Source organism: Babylonia areolata, chromosome 3, assembly GCF_041734735.1.
Source record: "Babylonia areolata isolate BAREFJ2019XMU chromosome 3, ASM4173473v1, whole genome shotgun sequence".
NCBI classification, from domain to species: domain Eukaryota; kingdom Metazoa; phylum Mollusca; class Gastropoda; order Neogastropoda; family Buccinidae; genus Babylonia; species Babylonia areolata.
This window is the reverse complement of record NC_134878.1, coordinates 39,988,928-40,007,801: the sequence shown is the minus strand read 5'-3', so window position 1 is coordinate 40,007,801 and position 18,874 is coordinate 39,988,928. Positions and strand designations below refer to the sequence as shown.

Genomic DNA, 18,874 nt, shown 5'->3' with positions numbered 1-18,874 from the left:
TAATGTTTTATGTTAACAAAAGCATTTTTGTAAAGCACCTAGAGCAGATTTCTGGATAGTGTGCTATATAAGTATCCATTATTATTATTATTACAAAAGAAGATATAAGTACTGTACCTTCTCTAAGTGCAGCTTCAAAGTCAAAATGGTAAGATTTTGGATAGTGTAGATGTTTCGGTTGAAGCTATAAAAAAGAAACTTCAAACTCTGAATCCAAACAAAGCTTGTGGTCCTGATGCCATTCCTTCAAAAATACTAAAAGAGCTGAGTGAAGAGATTGCAGTCCCATTATACATACTCTTTAACAAATCAATTGAGGAGAAGACTGTGCCCATAGACTGGAAAACAGCAACAGTTATACCAATTTTCAAAAAAGGAACAAGAACAGACCCAGGGAATTACAGGCCAGTGAACTTAACATGTACCATATGTAAATTGTTAGAATCATTCATAAGAGAGGCTGTTGTTAGGCGCATGACTGATAATAAATTGTATGCTGAGTGCCAACATGGATTCCGCAAAAATAGGTCATGTGTGACTCAACTTCTGAAAGTGATGGAGGACTTTACAAAAGAGATAGATAAGGGAGAAAACATAGATGTGTTATACTAAGACTTCCAGAAAGCATTTGACTCTGTACCACATGAAAGACTACTAAAGAAACTGTAATCTTTTGAAATAACAGGAAACATACTTGGTTGGATAAGGGACTTTCTAACAAAAAGAACTCAAAGGGTTAGAATTGGTAGTTCCTTCTCTGGTAAAGCTGATGTTATAAGTGGCATACCACAAGGTAGTATATTAGGACCTGTACTATTTACTTTATTCATAAATGATCTCCCTTGCGAACTAAAGAGTACATGTAAAATTTTTGCAGATGACACAAAATTATACAACTCTCCAAAATTATATCAGGATTTACAAAAAGATATTGAAACATTAGTAAAACGGTCAGACACATGGAATCTATATTTTAATGTTATAAATGTAAAGTACTTCATATTGGGAAATCAAACCCAGAGAAAGAATACATCATGAAAATCGGAGACAAAGAAATAAAAGTATCAAAATGTGATGAGGAAAAAGACTTAGGTGTCACATTTGACAAAACTTTATCATTTGACAAACATATAGCAAATAGTATAAACAAAGCGAACAGAATGATTGGAATAATAAAAAGAGCATTTTCATTTATAGATAAGGTTACTTTCTTGCGGTTATATAAAACATTAGTTAGACCTATCCTAGAATATGGAAACACTGTATGGTACCCAACGCAAATAAAGCAGTCGCAAGCCATAGAAAGGGCTCAAAGAAGAGCAACAAAGCTGGTCTATAGCATAAAAGATTATTCATATCAAGAAAGATTAAAGTACTTACAACTACCATCACTTAAAGCAAGAAGAGTAAGAGGGGACTTAATACAGACGTACAAAATATTAAATGGGTTTAACGATGTAAACAAAGCATGCTTTTTTTGTACTCCAAATGTAGACACTACAAGAAACAGTACAGACAAAATATTTAAACAGTATTCCAGAACAAATCTCAGAAAGTTTACATTTAGTAACAGAGTAACAAATTATTGGAACAAATTAATAAACAATATAAAACGTGCACCTTGTATAAATACTTTTAAGAACCTCATAGATAAACACGAGTTATTGACAAAAACGAAATATGACTTTGATGGATAAAATGACTGAGCTAGTCAACAACCTGACCAACAATGTAAAGGAGTAAATGTGAAGGGGCATAAAAAGCCAAAAAATGGCTAAGTTGTATAAAACAACACCCCAAATCCTGATCCTGAAAAAATTTTCTTTTAAGATGATGTTGGTGTCAAGGAGATTTTTTAACGTGTTAGTATTTTGTGCAAGTTCAGCTTCAGCTGGTAGTGCATTCCATGTTTGTGCAATTCAATTAGCCAATGAATTTTTTGTAATGTTGGTGTTGCAGTGTTCTGAACAAATTTTCTTTACCGAGTTCCTTGTACTGTCCTAGTCCGACATTCTAAAGATATGTCTTGAATTTACATCAGTTATGTTATTTAATATCTTTTAAGTTTCGATCAGATCTCCTCTTACTCTTCTATACCTTTTAGTGAGTGTAGGTTTAAGTATGTAAGTCTTTGTTGATAACTCATATTCTTGCATTCTTTTAATAATTTCGTTGCTCATCTTTGGACTCTTTCTATTGCTATAGATTGTCTCTTAAGGTATGGTTGCCACACAATAGTACCACATTCTACATGCGATCTAACTAATGCTTTATATAGATTGAGAAATATATCTTTATCTAAGTAGTTCTCTTAAGGTTCTCTTAATTACACCAATCATTTGATTGGTTTTATTTATAACATTATCAATATGTGTATCAAAGGATAGTTTATTGTCAAACATTATTCCTAGGTCTTTCTCACTATGGCATTTCTCAATATTCTGTGTCATTGTCATTTAGATTATTTTTCCCTATGTGCATAACTTTACACTTTGAAACATTAAAATAAAGGTTCCATTTGTCAAACCATTCCTGTAGTGTATATAAATCAGTTTGTAATGTGAGATTTTTGTGTGCATCACCATAAATTTTAGTGTCATCTGCAAAAATGTTACACATACTTTGTATACAATCAGGAAGGTCATTTATATATATTGTGAAAAGTACTGGTCCAAGAATACTGCCCTGTGGAATACCACTGATTACATTTGCACAAGTTGACTTTTCTTCCTATCGTAACTGTGTTCTACCTGTTAAGAAGCTTCTTGTCCAGTTCAGTAAGTTACCAGTAATACCATACGAGGCTAATTTTAATAAGTCTATCGTGTGGGACAGAATCAAATGCTTTCTTGAAGTCTAAATAAATTATGTCAATAGGTTTACCGCTATCTGTCATTTTAGTCAGATCTTTGAATCTTCGATTACTTCTAATAGTTGTGTTGTGCATGATCTATTCTGTTAAAGCCATGCTGACATTCTACATAAAGGTTATTTACTTTCATATCCGAAATCATTGCATCTCTAATAAAAGATTCTAAAATCTTACACACTTTACACATTAGGCTCACTGGTCTATAATTACCTGGTTCTTGTTTTGACCCTTTCTTGTAAATAGCTGTTACCCCAGCCATATTCCAGTCATTTGGTATGGAAGCACTTTCAAGTGACTTTTTATAGATGATGCTCAGTGAAATAACCAACTCTTTGCTCAATTCTTTTAGGAGGCTTGAAGGTATTTGGTCTAGTCCTTGTGTTTTATATGGGTCAAAAGCTTTTAATTTATTTTTCCACTGCCATAGGGATGACCCTTAGATCACACACATTAATATTTCCTGATCTGGAACATTCTCCAAGGTTAGGTAAATTTGTAACAGTCTCTTTCGTGAAAAACACGTGCAAAGAAATTATTTAAAGTTTTTGCTTTTTCCCTATCTGTTTCTGCTAAACTACCATCTTTTTTCAGTACTCCTGTTTGTGTTCTTAGCTTTGTTCTTTCCTGTACATACTTCCAAAACATTCTTGGGCTATATTTACAGGGTTTTTTTTGCTCTGTTTCTTTCATACTCTTTTTTTTTCTTTTCTTTTTTTTATATAGCTTTTTTTAATGAACTTACAGCACTTATTCCTTTCTCTTACATAACATAAATATGAGTGACCTGTTTTTGGTCTTAAGAAACGCTTATATTGTTTATATTTCTTTTTGATGCTTCTCATTATTTTTCTGTTCATCCATAAGGGTTTTAATTTCCTTTCTTGTCTACCTGTAATTTTAGGTATAAATTTATCCATAGATTTAAGTATTAGTGTCTTTAAATCATTCCAGCACTTGTTTACATCTTGTTCATCCATGTCTGTCCAATCCATTTTATTTTATGTTTCTCTTATTTTATTATGATTTCCCTTTTTTTAGGTAAAATTTATACTTAATAAGTTAATTTGTGTTTTTAACTTCACCATTGAAGTATGGAACTGGAAAGCCAGAATATCATGATGGTGTTTGATTTCACTTACCAACCTGGTATCTTCACCATTACTAGATCTACAATGCTAGGTCTTTGACCTATTCTATTTCTTGTTGGTCTTGCCACTTTTTGAGTCAGGAAAGCATCTCTCAAACATTCTATAAAATTATTATCGAAGGGCCTGTCCATGAACCATCCCACTGTATAGCTGGGTAATTAAAATCACCCACAATACAAACTTTGCCAAAATTTGTCAATTCTTTAGATTTTTCAGTTTGAATAAATTTTCATTTTTTCTGTTCTGATGAATTTGGACTTTTGTATGTACATCCAGTTAAAACTTTCTCATCATTTGCACTTTTAAATTTACACCATACACTTCAAAAGCAGACTTGGTTAGAATAGGACATTCCTGGGCTTTAAGTCATTTGTATTTGTGAAAATATTGTAATTAGGGATACTGCCATGTTCTTTTACACTGAAAAAGTACCTTTGGTTTTTTGGAATTGTTTCATTTAGGCCAGTAATGTGTGGTCTTATCTCACTGACTCTTATTTTAAATTCTTCTAACTTATTGGATAGGCTATGGCTTTTTCTTTCAAGTTTCATGGTAAATATAATCTGTTACGACCCAAATTATAATATAATTACATATTCAGTTTATATATTTCCATAAGGTTTTATGACATTTAAAGATTTTTTTTTTTAATGTCATACTCATAGTTATTGATACAAAAAGGCATGCAATGTAAACATTTGCTATGGTATAATAAAGATTTTTTATGACTACAAAACTGAAATATGGACATTATTTTGTAATCGTTGAAAAGTGCTCAGTATTAAATGTTATATATGAAATAAGCTTGGGAGAGAAAAAAAGGGGGGGGGGGGGGGGGGGGGGGGGCATGGGAGTGGGATCGAAAAACATGCATGTTCAGTTCTGAAGCAAGCAGACTTATCCCCACTGCAGTGGCACATCTCATTTCATTTGCCTGTATAGTAGATTTAATATTTAAAGCAATGCAGTTGATGTTTTCTTCTTCTTACGATAAATAGATGTGATTGTAGTGGATGTAATAATGCCGTTTAAATCATGTTTCTTGTGTGTTGTATTATATCTTGATTATTCTTTTATTTCGGCGGTAAAGGAGACATTGCCATCGCTTCAAGCAGATCGCAACACATGGTAGATCTCTAGATCTGCACAAATCAGTCTACAATGGGCTGAAAGAAAGGATTGATTAAATTTGTCTTTTATGTTCATTCCAGTTAATTCAGTGTCCACTTTAGAATATCTATATGCAGTAAACACGTCGATGGTGTAGTTAGTATCACTGTATGTGTTCTGTCCAGAATTTGTATTTCTTTCCTTTTAATTGTGAACAAACAAAAAAATGAGGTCATGTCGTCTTCAAACACAACCTACCTTTTAATAGCTCAGTCAGAAGCGGTTTTTAGAATTTTCAGATTTCGGAATGAATCTCAACAAAATAAACTGTTAATGATTCAGAAAAACGGCTTAATATGGGAGACTTAAACCTGTTATTGGTACAGGTTAATTGAAGCTAGTTTGGGTATTGGCAGACAAAGAAATTCCAGAGAAAATGGCAGTGTTTAAGTGAAACAGTGTCCACATAAAAGCAAAGACACACACCAGAAGTATGTAATATGATAACATAATATATATGTAAAGATGTGCAATACAGTGTGAATGTACAGTGCTCTTATACACAGAGAGAGTGTGTCACTGTGTGTGTGTGTTTCATTAAATATATATGCTTGTATTTGTAGACATGGTATTTACCTACTCTGCATCTTACATGATAATCCTTTGTTTCTTTTTCTTCTTTTTTCCAAATATATATCCTATGTTTATTTAGAATTGTTTTAAGTTGGTATTTTTCTGATCTTTCACATTCTGTCTCTCATTCTGTTTTTCATTTTACATGTTTGTATATTTCATCTTGTAGAACAAGGTGTTTTCAGCTTATTTCACAAGATATTGTGATGTGATAATGAAATCATAGCATTAAAAGGAGAAAAAAACCCTTCATTTAAGACATGGTTTGTGTGATAGAAAGAAATTAAGTATGCAGCCAGATGACACATATCTACTATTGCGTTAGCAAGGTCTGAGACCCTGAAGGTCTGCTATGTTTTTCAGGATCTTAGCACACAAAATGGTCTATTCTATCTCAGTTCTCATGTCTGCAAATTCCAACAAGACTGGAGGACACCCCCAGTCTCACTAGGTGTCAGAAAGGGTGAATTTATGTCACCCATTAGCTTAGGGCGAGTTTAGTGATTGAATACAACAGCAATATCCACATTTCTTCCCCAGTACTTTTCTGTTTATAAGATGGAAAAACTTGTAAATTGGTTAATAACATTTTAATACATTCTCCACATTTCTTCCCCTCCACTCCTTGATGGGCCTTCTTTATGTCTCTTGATGGGGTAAGAAATGTAGAGTATATGTCACAATGTTATTGAAACAAATTTATGATTTTTCCGTCTAAGAAACAATTGAGAATCAACACAAAATAGGATATTACTTACTATGATTGGTATATCAACAAGATGATTTAAAGCCATAAGGATGGCCACCAATTCAGCTGTAAAAATTGAATGTCCTTTACCTAAATAATATGATTTTTCTGTTTTTAGGTCAGGAATGACAAAAGCAGATCCTGCACTGCTATCATCCAGAACCGAGCCATCAGTGTAAACTTTTAAATGATAATCAAAATTTTCTTCTAATTCAATTCTGACAGATGCTGCTATTATATGTGGAGATTCTCCTTTTGTTGTGTCAGAAGCACATATGTTGACGTTTGCTTTTGTTAACTCCCAGGGAGGGACAGGTGGCACCAGAACACGAGGTGCCATATCATGCAAATCAATGTCTGAAGAATTAAAAATATCTGACACATATGTGCGAATGGTTTGTAGATTTGAATTATTTTGTTCTTTTTTTTTTTGGAAAATCAATATCAGACCAAATATTTAATTCCTCAAAATCATCCACTGCTGTACATCACACAATGTATTTAGCAGAACTTAATTTTCTGATTTCATCTCGTGGTAGAATACCCGCAAGCTTATAGGCTTCTGAGGTCTTAGTATGCACAGGTACCCCTAAAGCCAGTTTCACAGCTTTACTGTCAATTATTCGCAGCTTCTTTAGAAACGTGGGCGGAGCATAAAAGAAAATTTCTTGACCGTAGGTCAATCTTGATCTTACGAGAGATGTCGCTAAATGTAAAAGAATTTTGGAGTCTTGTCCCCAAGGAGAGTGACTTACAATTTTTAAGAAATTTAAAAACTTTTAACTGCTTTAGTCACCATTGAATCAATGTGTTTCTTCCAGTTTAGTTTTGAAATAGGATCCCAAGAAATTTTATTTCCGACTTGAAAAATATTTCACGTCCTAAAAAAAAACACGTGGTAGTTTGCTGGGATTATAACCATTATTAAAGAGGATCAAATGTGTTTTTTCTACAGAAAACTCAAAACCATTAGATTGCATATAGCTACTCAGTCTATCGAGTTCTCCCTGAAAATGTTTCTGTACATAATTGATGTAATGTAGGCTTGTCCTTTTCCTCAAATGCCACTGTATATCTCCCACTTAAAAAGGATTTAACATAGTCATAAACATGACCCGACAGACCAGTTTGTTTCAGCTTAAATAACAGTCTGCTATGCCATACTCAGTCGTAAGCTTTAGTAAGATCGAAGAAGGACGCAAGGATACTTTTTCGCTTAGAAAACTGTTTTTTAATTTAAGTAGTGAGACGGGTCAGATGATCAGTTGTAGATCTTCCTTTCCGGAATCCAGTTTGAGCTGACGGAATTATGTTATTTTTGTCACAGTAATACACCATTCTAATATTTACAATTTTCTCCATGACTTCCCAACGTGGGAGGTAACCGAAATAGGTCTATAACTCGAAGCTTCTGTTTGAGGTTTACTCTGTTTTAATACAGGAGTTACAATGGAAGTTTTCCATACCTCAGGGATTTGTCCACATTCCCAGCACTTTTGAAATAATGTATGTAATATAATTATCCAGTTTTCTGGCAAATGGTTTAACATGGTGTAAGATACTACATCCTTACCAACTGACACATTTTTGTTACTCAACAAATGAATAGAGTTTTTTACCTCCTGTAAAGTTATTGCTGAGTTGATTGTATTATCATTTTGTGGGGTAGGATCTCTATATTTGTCACTGATTTCTTCTTCCTCTCTTAAAGTCATTTGTTTAGTTGATAAACTATCTACACTGCCTGTTTTAGAATACAGACAAACAAATTCTTCAGCCTTCTCTTGAGGGGACAGAAACTCTTTATCTTTCGTTTTAATATGATAGTCTTGCAGAACAATGCCTGATTTCATTTCTTTCATTTTGGCCCACACTTTCTTCATATCCTTATGGTCAGATACTTCCTTCAAACAGAATTGTGACCAGTATTGTCTTTTTTTCTCGGGCTATGATTCTATTCGCCTTGATTTTTGTGTAACACATTTCTTTATGAGCGGCTTCTTTTACATCTTTGTCAGGTACTTTTCTGAGTCTTAACCATGTTAGGTATGCTAGTTTCTTTGTATTTACAGCCTCTGCACATGCATCATTCCACCAAACATTTCCAGAAAAAGTGTCACTCCTCTTTGAACCTTTTTTGGGAATTGCTATTTCAGCAGCTCCAATAACTGATTTTTGAAAGTTGTTGCAAAAAACATTTAAATCTTCACAAAAAAATTCACTTTCAGAAATGTTCGTAAGATAGTTTAGAAATGTTTCCCAGTTTGCATATTTGTAATTGAATTTTGGGATTTCGTCTTCTCCGCTGTATTTAGATATATTACAATCCTTAAAAGTCAGTGTGATTGGCACGTGATCACTGCCTAGTGGATCATCCCCAGTATCCCACTGTGCTGTTAAAGCTAGAGATGGTGATATGAAGGTTAGGTCAAGTGCCGATGCTCTATGATGAGCAACATCTGGGATACGTGTAATCCTCCCATCATTAAGTAAATGCAACGATGAATCAACAATATTTTCAACAAAGTCAGGATGAGATATTATTTGACAATCACTATCCCAGAAGGGCGCATGGGAATTAAAATCTCCTCCGATGATCCGTCTTTTGAGCAATTTAATGTTCGCAACCAATTTGTATTTTGCTTACTTGGACCTTTGGGACTGACGCAAAATGTATGATTTGATTATTACTATATTAGAGACATGTAATTTTACAAACGTAGATGACATCTTTTCAGTATAGTTTGAAATAGGAGATGGATGGACACTTGCGTAATTCAAACCACACTGCACGTAAATAGCTGTACTAATCTTGTCAGAATCCTCGCTTATATGATGAACCGGAGGATAATAATAACCTCTCAGATTCGGTAATTTGTTTTTAGTAACATTCAAGGACTGAAGAAGGAGAATATGATGAGAGTTTTCAAAAAGGTAAGCACGCAGATTATCAATATTTGTACTCAAAGAGCGGGAGTTCCATTGCAAGACTGATAGATTCCCACATGTTATTTGCAACTTCTTAGTCATTTATCAGCTAGAATGAATCGTAGAAAAAATATCATTAGATAATGAGATATCCGAATTTAAAACTAAGATAATGATAGATAAAGGGCCTTATACTATCAAAATACAAGGTGATGAGGTGTTCTTCGTGTAGACAATGTGATGACTGATTTGATGCAATGTTAGGTAGTTAATAAGATGTAGTTTTATCTCCTCGGATGACGACGTAAGGTCTTCATATAGACCAGTCATCATACAGTCCAGGTGTTGTCTCCCCAGATGGCGACGTCTGGTGGTCGCCATGTAGACTAGGTGATGACTGCTTAGATGGTGATGTTATGCATTCATGTGGACTAAGTGATGACTGTTCTGATGATGACGACAGGTGGTAGTCATGTGTATCAGGCGTTGTCTCCCCAGTTGGCGCCGTCAAGTGGTCGTCATGTAGATTATGTAATGTCTGCTGAGGTGATGCTGTTGGAAGGCTTTCATGTACACCCGATGATGTCTTTACAGATGACGACGTCAGGTGGTCGTCATGTAGAACAGGTGAAGCATTTTCAGAAGATGTCATATGGTCATTGTGGAGAACAGGTGATGGCTCCTCTGATGACGATTTCAGAAGGTAGTCATGTAGATCAAGTGATGTCTCCTCCGATGACAATGTCAGATGACCGTCTTGTAAACCAGCTGATGTCTCCTTAGGTGACGATGTCGGGTGGGCGTCATGTAGAATAGGTAACGTCTCCTCAGATGATGATGGCAGGTGGTTGTTGTGAAGACCAGGTTTTGTTGCAAATGACAAGTGGACGTCATGTAGACCGGAAGTTTTACCTTCTGATGATATTACCGTGTAATCATCATATACATTTTTCAACACTGAGTTTCCATCAAAGACCTCAGTCTGTGTTGATACACTATCATAATGTACACCTGTCTGTGTAGACTTGGAACACAGTTTATGATAAGCTTTAACAACTTCTGCATATGATTTCTTTTTTTCGCACACATTTTGATTCGTATTCAGCCTTGCCTATCGAAGTGCTTCTTGAAATGAAATGTAAGTTTTAGATTTCAGTTTATTCGCTTCTCTTGCGACGATTTTGGCCGGACATCCATGGAAAGCAGCTGAATGGTCTCCCTTGCAGTTCCAACAAAACCTTTCAGCAGTACATTTGTCTCGAGAATGAGACGACTGTCCACATCTGCTGCATCGATGAGTATTGCTGGAACAATATTTTTTAGTGTGATGTAACAATTGACAAAAAGTACATCTTACGACGGGAGAACAATATGGATATATTTTTAAATGGACATTTTCAAAGCTTAGTTTTTCTGGAAGGTCATGAATTTTGAATGTTATCACTGTCGCTGGTCTCCCGTTTTTCAGATGGATTTTCCGACTGTCGCTCACAATAGGTATAGTGGAAAGAAAACTGGTGTCAACTTCTCGGAAAACTATTCCCACTGTTTTCGGGTCAGGTTTTACTTTACTTTACTTTACTGTGTCAGCGGTGTAGGTCCTTGCATGCGTGGTTGGAGGCTAAGGGCAGTTATTCCTGGCATTTCGGGTGAAAGACTGATGGTTCGTTTCTCCAGTGGTTGTCTAGCCTGTTCTTGAAAGCATTGACTGTTTGTGCAGTGACTATCTCATCTGGGAGACTGTTCCATTTTGAAGCTAAGACAAATGCCCGCGATGCTTTGCGTCTGTAACAATTTCTTACGTTGTCTCTCGTTTTTACACTGGACGTAAAAACTATTATTTTTCAGTTTTGTTACAGATTCCACCTCTCCAACTACAGACTGGATGGCTTTTTTTATGGTAATGAGGATATAAATGTCGCAACTGGAGAGAGGCATTTCCCGAATCTTTTAATAAAACAACAAACCGTTCTTCTGTGTTTAACAGATCAGGTGAAAAGGATGATTGTTGATACTCGAGATGTACTTGTTTTGAAGGAGTGGTTACTGTCAGGTGCTGTTCATTCTTTCCCCATTTAAATTCCATCATAATAATGACGCAAACTGTATAGACGACATCGCCTCATCCTGTTACGTCAATGCAAGACGTCACATTCAGGTTAAAAAAACAAAACAAAAAAAAAAACCGTTGCGATAACAAACTCAAAAGGGTTTGGGGAAAAAAGAAGAAGAGAGAAAAAAAAGAAAGGTTAATACACGAAGAACAAAGTAAATACTGATTTCGGCTTCGTGTTAATCGTGGCGTGTAATATTCTGGTAGAAGAGCACCGCTCCTAAAGAGGCTGCCGGTACAATGGCTGAAGTACAGCCACGAACACAGGTCGACGCACAAATGGACCTTGTAGCACTCTCCTACCGAATCCACCGCACAAAAACTCCGAATTCACGTCACCAATACACAGATGAATGGGGAAAAAATCTCATGATATTAAAAAGAAAAAAATAACAGTTAAAATATATTATTTTATGGCAGAGCTGTTCGTTCCTGCTGCTTGACGTTATCCATGGGCAGGTCACTCTCCCTGGTGAGAGTCGTACAGTATCATAGCTAAAACATCCCGCTGAATTTTAGACCTAGGGGACCCAGTAGGCCTCCTTCGGTCATGGCTGACCATGGATAGCGTATATCTGACCTCATGTCTAACTGGGCTGTCTGCTTGGACCAAGCAGCATCGCCTGTGACTGTAGAGACTGATGCGAGAGTGAGTCTCTGTCGCAGCGGTCACATGTGTAAACTGATGCTGGTCTGTTGGCTGGTGTTCCTTTTCTGCGAGCTCGCTTTTCTGCTGCAGCAGCTGACAGTTTGTCTTCACCAGTCTGTAGCTGATTCTTGAGAGTGCTTCTCCAGCTGTTGCGGTTATCTGCAAGGTCCGCCCAGGACTCGGTGTTGATCTCAAGCGCCTTCATGTCACGTTTGCAAAAGTCTTTGTATCTCAGCTGTGGGCGGCCGATGCTTCTCTGCCACATGGTGAGCTCTCCATAAAGGATGTCTTTTGGGATGCGACCATCTTCCATGCAGCGAACGTGGCCCAACCAGCGAAGCCAACACTGTCTCAGCATGGTATACATGGTCGGGAGGCCAGCGCGAGTCAGGACTTCAGTGTTTGTCACCTTGTCTTGCCAGGAGATGCCGAGTGTGCGCCGTAGGCTTCTCGGGTGGAAGGTATTGAGCTTCTTCTCCTGACAAGCATGTGTGGTCCACGCCTCACTGCCATACAGCAAGGTGCTGAGGATGCAGGCATTGTATACAGCCATCTTTGTCTTCGTGGTCAGCTTGGGATTTGTCCACATTCTTTGAGTGAGGCGGGCTAGTGTTGTGGCTGCCTTCCTGATCCTCTTGTCGATCTCGGTGTCAAGGGAGAGGTTGTCGGTGATGGTGGACCCGAAGGTAAGTGAATTGATGGATGGCTTCAAGCTCGTAGTCATCAATGGTGATGGCTGGTGGAGATGGTGTGTCTTGGCCTAGGACGTTTGTCTTCTTGAGACTGATGGTCAGACCGAAATCTTTGCAGGCCTGGAAGAAGCGGTCCATTAATGACTGCAAGTCCCACTGGGTGTGGGTCACAACTGTGGCATCATCAGCAAAGAGCATGTCTCTGATGAGGGCTTCGCGGACTTTTGTCCTTGCTCTGAGGCGGGCAAGATTGAAGAGCCTGCCATCTGATCTGGTCCGCAGGTAGATCCCTTCTTGCGCTGTGCTGAACGCATGCCTCAGGAGATGAGCAAAGAAGATTCCAAATAGGGTGGGGGTGAGGATGCAGCCTTGTTTGACACCACTGCGTATGTCGAAGGGCTTGGAGAGGTTACCATTAAACTGCACTGTCCCTATCATGTTGGAATGGAAAGACTCAATCAGGCTGTGCAGTTTGGGGGGGCAGTCGATCTTTCGAAGAGCCCTGAAAAAGCCGTTTCTGCTGACTAGGTCAAGGCCTTGGTGAGGTCAATGAATGAGACATACAGGGGCATCCTCTGCTCCCTGCACTTCTTCTGGATTTGGCAAAGGGAGAAGATCATGTCTACCGTGGATCTCTCTGCTCGGAAACCTCACTGTGATTCCGGGTAAATGCGTTCGGCCAGTTTCTGCAGGCGGATTAGGACCCGAGCACAGACTTTGCCTACAATGCTGAGAAGCGAGATGCCTCTGTAGTTGTTTATGTACAGGGTGATGATCTTGGCATCCCTCGTGTCCTGCGTTACAGCTCTCTCATTCCAGCACTGACAAAGGACTGTGTGCAGAGGATGCAGAAGAGTAGCCTTGCAGTGTTTAATGAAGTCTGGGGGAATTCCGTCGCTGCCAGGTGCCTTGCCTAATGTCAGGCTGTTAATGGCCTTGCTGAGTTCGTCCTCGGCTCTGCGTCAAGTTCTTCCATGACCGGCATACACTTGATGGCATCGAGGGCTGAGTTGGACACCATGTTTTCTGTGGAGTAGAGGTCGGAGTAGTGTTCCGCCCATCTCTCCATCTGCTGGCTAGGATCATTGATTACTTCCCCAGTGGAAGATTTGAGGGGGGCAGTCTTGCTCTGTGTTGGTCCCAGTGCCTTCTTGATGCCATCATACATCCCTCGGATGTTGCCTCTTTCAGCAGCATTCTGTTTCTCTTCGCTGGCCCGGAGGATTTGCAGGTTCTTCTCACTAGGTGACCGTTTGTACTTGGTGAGTGCAGTGCGCTTGGCCTCAGTAACGGGAGTCATCTCTGATGATTTGGCCTCAAACCAGTTGTGGGACTTCGCAGTTTTCTTCCCAAAGGTGGCCATAGCAATGCGGTGTATGGTGTCTTGTAGCATTTCCCGTCTTTCTGTGGCAGTCTCTGGGCTGCAACGCATCGAATTCTCTCTCAAAGGCCTCTGCAAACTGTTCTACAAGGTCTGACTGAGACATCTTGCTGACGTCAATGCAAGAGTTCCCTTGTTTCTTTGAGCAGTGGAACTTCTTTGGTTGCAGTCTGATCTTGCAGCATACCAGAGAGTGGTCCGTGTCGCAGTCTGCGCTGTGGTAAGAGTGAGTGTGGAGAAGGTTTTTGATGGCAGCTCATCTTACTAGGATCAGATCCAGTTGGTGCCAATGTTTTGAGCGCGGGTGCCTCCAGGAGACTTTGTGTTGGGGCTTCGTCCTGAAGAAGGAGTTGGCGATGCACAGTTCATGGCAGTCACTGCCCATTCTCGTTCATTTTCCCCACTCCAAAGGAACCGAGACCGGAGGGCCACGAATCATTGTCTGCACCCACTCTGGCATTGAAGTCGCCCAGGAGAACAAGTTGTTCTGTCCTGGGCATGTTCCTTATGGTTGATGCGAGATTTTCATGGAACACATCCTTGGCGTCTGGAGAGGCGGACAGAGGTGGAGCATATGCGCTGACGAGAGTGACATAGCCTTCGGAGGTGTTGAGACGGAGAGTCAGGAGTCGTTCTGAACCGCCGCTGCCTGGTTCGATCATGTTCAGCAAGCTGTTCCTGACTGCAAAGCCTACTCCGTGCTGTCTTGGGGCATCAGAGCTCTTCCCTTGCCAGAAGAAGGTGTAGTCCCTCTCCTTTAGTGTTCCCGAGTCGGCCAGCCGTGTTTCCTGCAGAGTGGCAATGTCCACATCACCTTTATATGACATTTTGCCTTCCTTGAACACAAACGTTTTACATCAGTAGCAGACTGAAATTGGACTTTTTACCTTTTACAACATTGCTGTATGTAATGACATCAGTAGTTCTTCTCTATTGTTCTCTATTTATATAGTGTGTGTGTGTGTGTGCGTGCGTGCAGGTGTGCGCGCGCATGTGTGTGTGTGTGTTTTATGGAATGTATTTCATTTCAATCTAAGATTTATTTACTTGATATTTTCTGTTTGATGGTTTGTGCTTTTTGATTTGTTCTGTGAACACATTAGATTAAGCTGTTGTAATGTTTTTATGTTATGTTTATATCTAGCTCGATCATGTAAGGTGCTTTGAGCAACATTAGTTCTGGATATCACACCATAGAAAAGTTATGAATTATTATTATTATTGAAGGTCCTTCACATATGAGAGAAATAGTCAGCAATATCCACATTTCTTTCCCTGTACTTTTTCCATTTTTAAGACTTAAAAATTTGTAGATTGGTTTATAGCATTGCCATTTTTAGGACCTAAAAATTTGTAGATTGGTTAATAGCATTGCCATATACTCTAACAAATCCAACAAGAATACACCTTGAAGAACACAGAAGTAAAGAGGAGTGCAAGAAGGGACAAGAAGAGATTGGTGGATGAGCTTGCTAAAAAAAAGCAGAGGAAGCAGCGGACAAGAACGACATGAGGACACTCTACATCATCACCCGACAGCTGTCGGGAAGGAAAGCCAACACCAACCGACCAGTACGGGGGAGAGATGGAGCGATACTCAGTAAACCGACAGACCAGTTAGACCGGTGGAAGGAGTATTTTAGTGGCCTTCTCAATGTTGCACCAGTTGCAAATCTGCCAGTCCTTGAAGAAGGGGAAGATCTGAACGTCAACCTGGGCCCTATCAGCAAAGAGGAAATGATAAAGGTCATCAAGAAGATGAAGAGTGGGAAAGCATTCCTCCAGAAGTTTTGAAAGCAGACCTGAACACCACAGCAAACATCCTCATCGGCGTCCTACAGGAAGCATGGGAAAAGGAAGATATACCTGAGGAATGGAGGATGCGCTACATTGTAAAGCTTCCAAAGAAAGGAGATCTCAGCGACTGCCAAAACTGGAGAGGGATACAGCTTCTCTCAATACCCAGCAAAATTTTCACCAGGGTGATTCTGGAGAGGATCAGAACTGCCGTCAGCACCACACTGAGAAAGGAAAAGGCAGGATTCCGGGCCAGGAGATCATGCACCGACCAGATTGCAAATCTATGCACCATCATTGAGCAATCGCTGGAGTGGCAGTCACCACTATACATCAACTTCGTCGACTACAAAAAGGCGTTTGACATGGTGGACTGGACAGACACCAGCTGCAGAGTCATCCACAACACCGACCTGTCACCATCCTTTGAGGTCAACACCGGAGTCAGGCAAGGATGCTTGCTATCTCCTCTAATCTTCTCACTTGTGATTGACTGGGTGATGAAGACAGCATGGACCAACATAGAGGCATACAATGGACCCTCACGAGAAAGTTTGAAGATCTCTACTTTGCAGATGACATCACCCTGCTGTCGCACTCTCAAGGACACATGCAAGACAAAACAGAGAGACTGAGCAACGTCACCAAACTACAGGATTCGAGATCAGCGTGGGGAAAACAAAGAGCCTGCGGGTCAATGCCACTCAGGAAGCTCCCATCAACATCGATAGACAGGCCATAGAGGATGTTGACCACTTCACCTACCTACAGTCAGCAAGACAGGAGGAGCTGATGAAGATGTACTTGAAAGGCCAGGATCAGCAAGGCGCGTCATGCTTTTGTCACCCTCAGACCAGTGTGGAGGAACGAAAACCTCTGTCTGCACACCAAGCTAAGGCTGTTCAACACCAACGTCAAGTCCGTGTTATTGTACGGTTCGGAGACCTGGAGACGCACAAAGAGCCTGGAAAGCAAGTTGCAAGTCTTCATCAACATCTGTCTTCGCCAGATCCTGCGCATCAGATGGCCGGAGTGAATTTCCAACAAGGAACTCATGCGCCGGACGAAGCAAGACCAAATCAAAAAAGAGTATCCAGATGAGGAAGTGGTGTTGGGTTGGACACACACTGCGTAGAGGACAGGGCCCACATTCCATGCCTCGCCTTGGACTGGAACCCACAGGGGAAGCGGAAGAAGGGACGACCAGTCACCACCTGGAGAAGAACTCTACAGGTAGAACTCAAGTCCACCAACATGACCTGGGGTGAAGCCAAGAGAACAGCCCAAGACAGAGCGAGATGGAGATCTGCAGTGCGGACCCTGTGTTCCGATCGGAACAAAGGATTAAGTCAAAGTCATACTCTACATTTCTTCCCCAGCACTCTTTGACTGACCTCATTTACATCATTCGAGAGGAGAAGAAATGTAGAGTATATATTACAATATATTAATAAATTTACAATTTTTCCATCTTTGGAACTAAAGTGAATGTCAAGAACACAAGGAAAGAAATATGCATATTGCCAAATTGTCAGTGTCAGGCATTGGAGTCGAAGAATAGGGCTTGAGAAGATGTCACACGTGGTGCTTGTGGGACCTGGGCGTCACTTTGTCAGTCGCGACGAATGTAAACACAGTCAACCCATGCGACTTCTTCCCCATCTCTGCCTTGCTGACTACGATCGTCTCCACTAGGATACTTAGTGATGCCAGATACTTGCTGTATTATCGGCTGTACAAGCCAAGGATATCGTACTGAATCGGAACACACTGGGCTTGGCTTTTATCGAACTATTCCCAAGTTGAAAACTAAAGCAGGTTGAAGAAATGACAAGACAAAGGAGGCAGGCATGGGTTGAAGCTATCCAGCGCACCACAGTGACGTTTGCAAATACCAGTGAACATTTCCATGTTTATTCAAGACATTTCCATTTTAGCTACGAAATAATGTGAATTCTCAAGTGTTCACCCCAAATAGGCTAGTTTTCATTACAAGTCTTGAAGCTTTGGCTTACACGAGGCAAGCTTTTCTAGTGAATTCTGATCCGTGTTCAGATGAAGGCCCACAATCTGTTGATTATCATATGGTTTCACTATAGGAATAAGCCTAAAAAAAATTTTTAAATTTATCCAACAATAACTTATTTTATTTATCTGTGTCTGTTAGTTTCACTGATCAGTCTCGACCTGTGTTTGTTACTGTTACTGTTTCATCAGTCTCGACCTGTGTGTTTTCTGTTAGTTTCATCAGCCTTGACCTGTGTCTATTACTGTTAGTTTCATCAGTCACGACCCCAGTTCCCTTCTGAAGAACAAAGAGATGATTAATGTGGACCTTGGTTGTTGCTTTTCAGTGGCATTGTGTCAATGCTCAGGAAATTTGGAGCACACTGCTTAATAACTGTTTCAAGGAAAAACACAGAAAACTGAAACAAGATGTGTCTTCAGGTGAACATCAAACTGGATGCGCATACACACACACACACACTCTCTCTCTCTCTCTCTCTTTCTACACAGTGACACTCACACACACACACACACACACACACACACACACACACACACACACACACACACACACACACACACTGATTGACTGATGTGTGCACACACACACACACTGATTGATTGATGTGTGCACACACACACACTCACACACACACTGATTGACTGATGTGTGCACTCACACACTTACACATAGTCACACACACACACACACACACACACACACACAGATTGACACACACACAAACTGATGTGCACACACAAACACACACACACACACACTGATTTACTGATGTGT

General features: G+C 39.7%; 1 protein-coding gene across 1 annotated transcript; it reads left to right on the top strand.

Annotated features, from left to right (window-relative positions):
- Window positions 1–16,154: 16,154 nt before the first annotated feature.
- Window positions 16,155–17,107, top strand: LOC143280323 (uncharacterized). The gene is made up of 2 exons (XM_076584957.1): window positions 16,155–16,519; window positions 16,924–17,107. Exons 1-2 carry the CDS (start codon window positions 16,155–16,157, stop codon window positions 17,105–17,107), a joined length of 549 nt encoding a protein of 182 aa, XP_076441072.1.
- Window positions 17,108–18,874: the final 1,767 nt, after the last annotated feature.

What these genes read in the sequence shown, in the direction of transcription:
- LOC143280323 (XM_076584957.1), top strand. Translation starts at nt 16,155, where the DNA reads ATGCGCTACATTGTAAAGCTTCCAAAGAAAGGAGATCTCAGCGACTGC. An exon ending in GAGGTCAACACCGGAGTCAG is followed by an intron (nt 16,520 to 16,923) that starts GCAAGGATGCTT and finishes TGTCACCCTCAG; the next exon opens with ACCAGTGTGGAGGAACGAAA.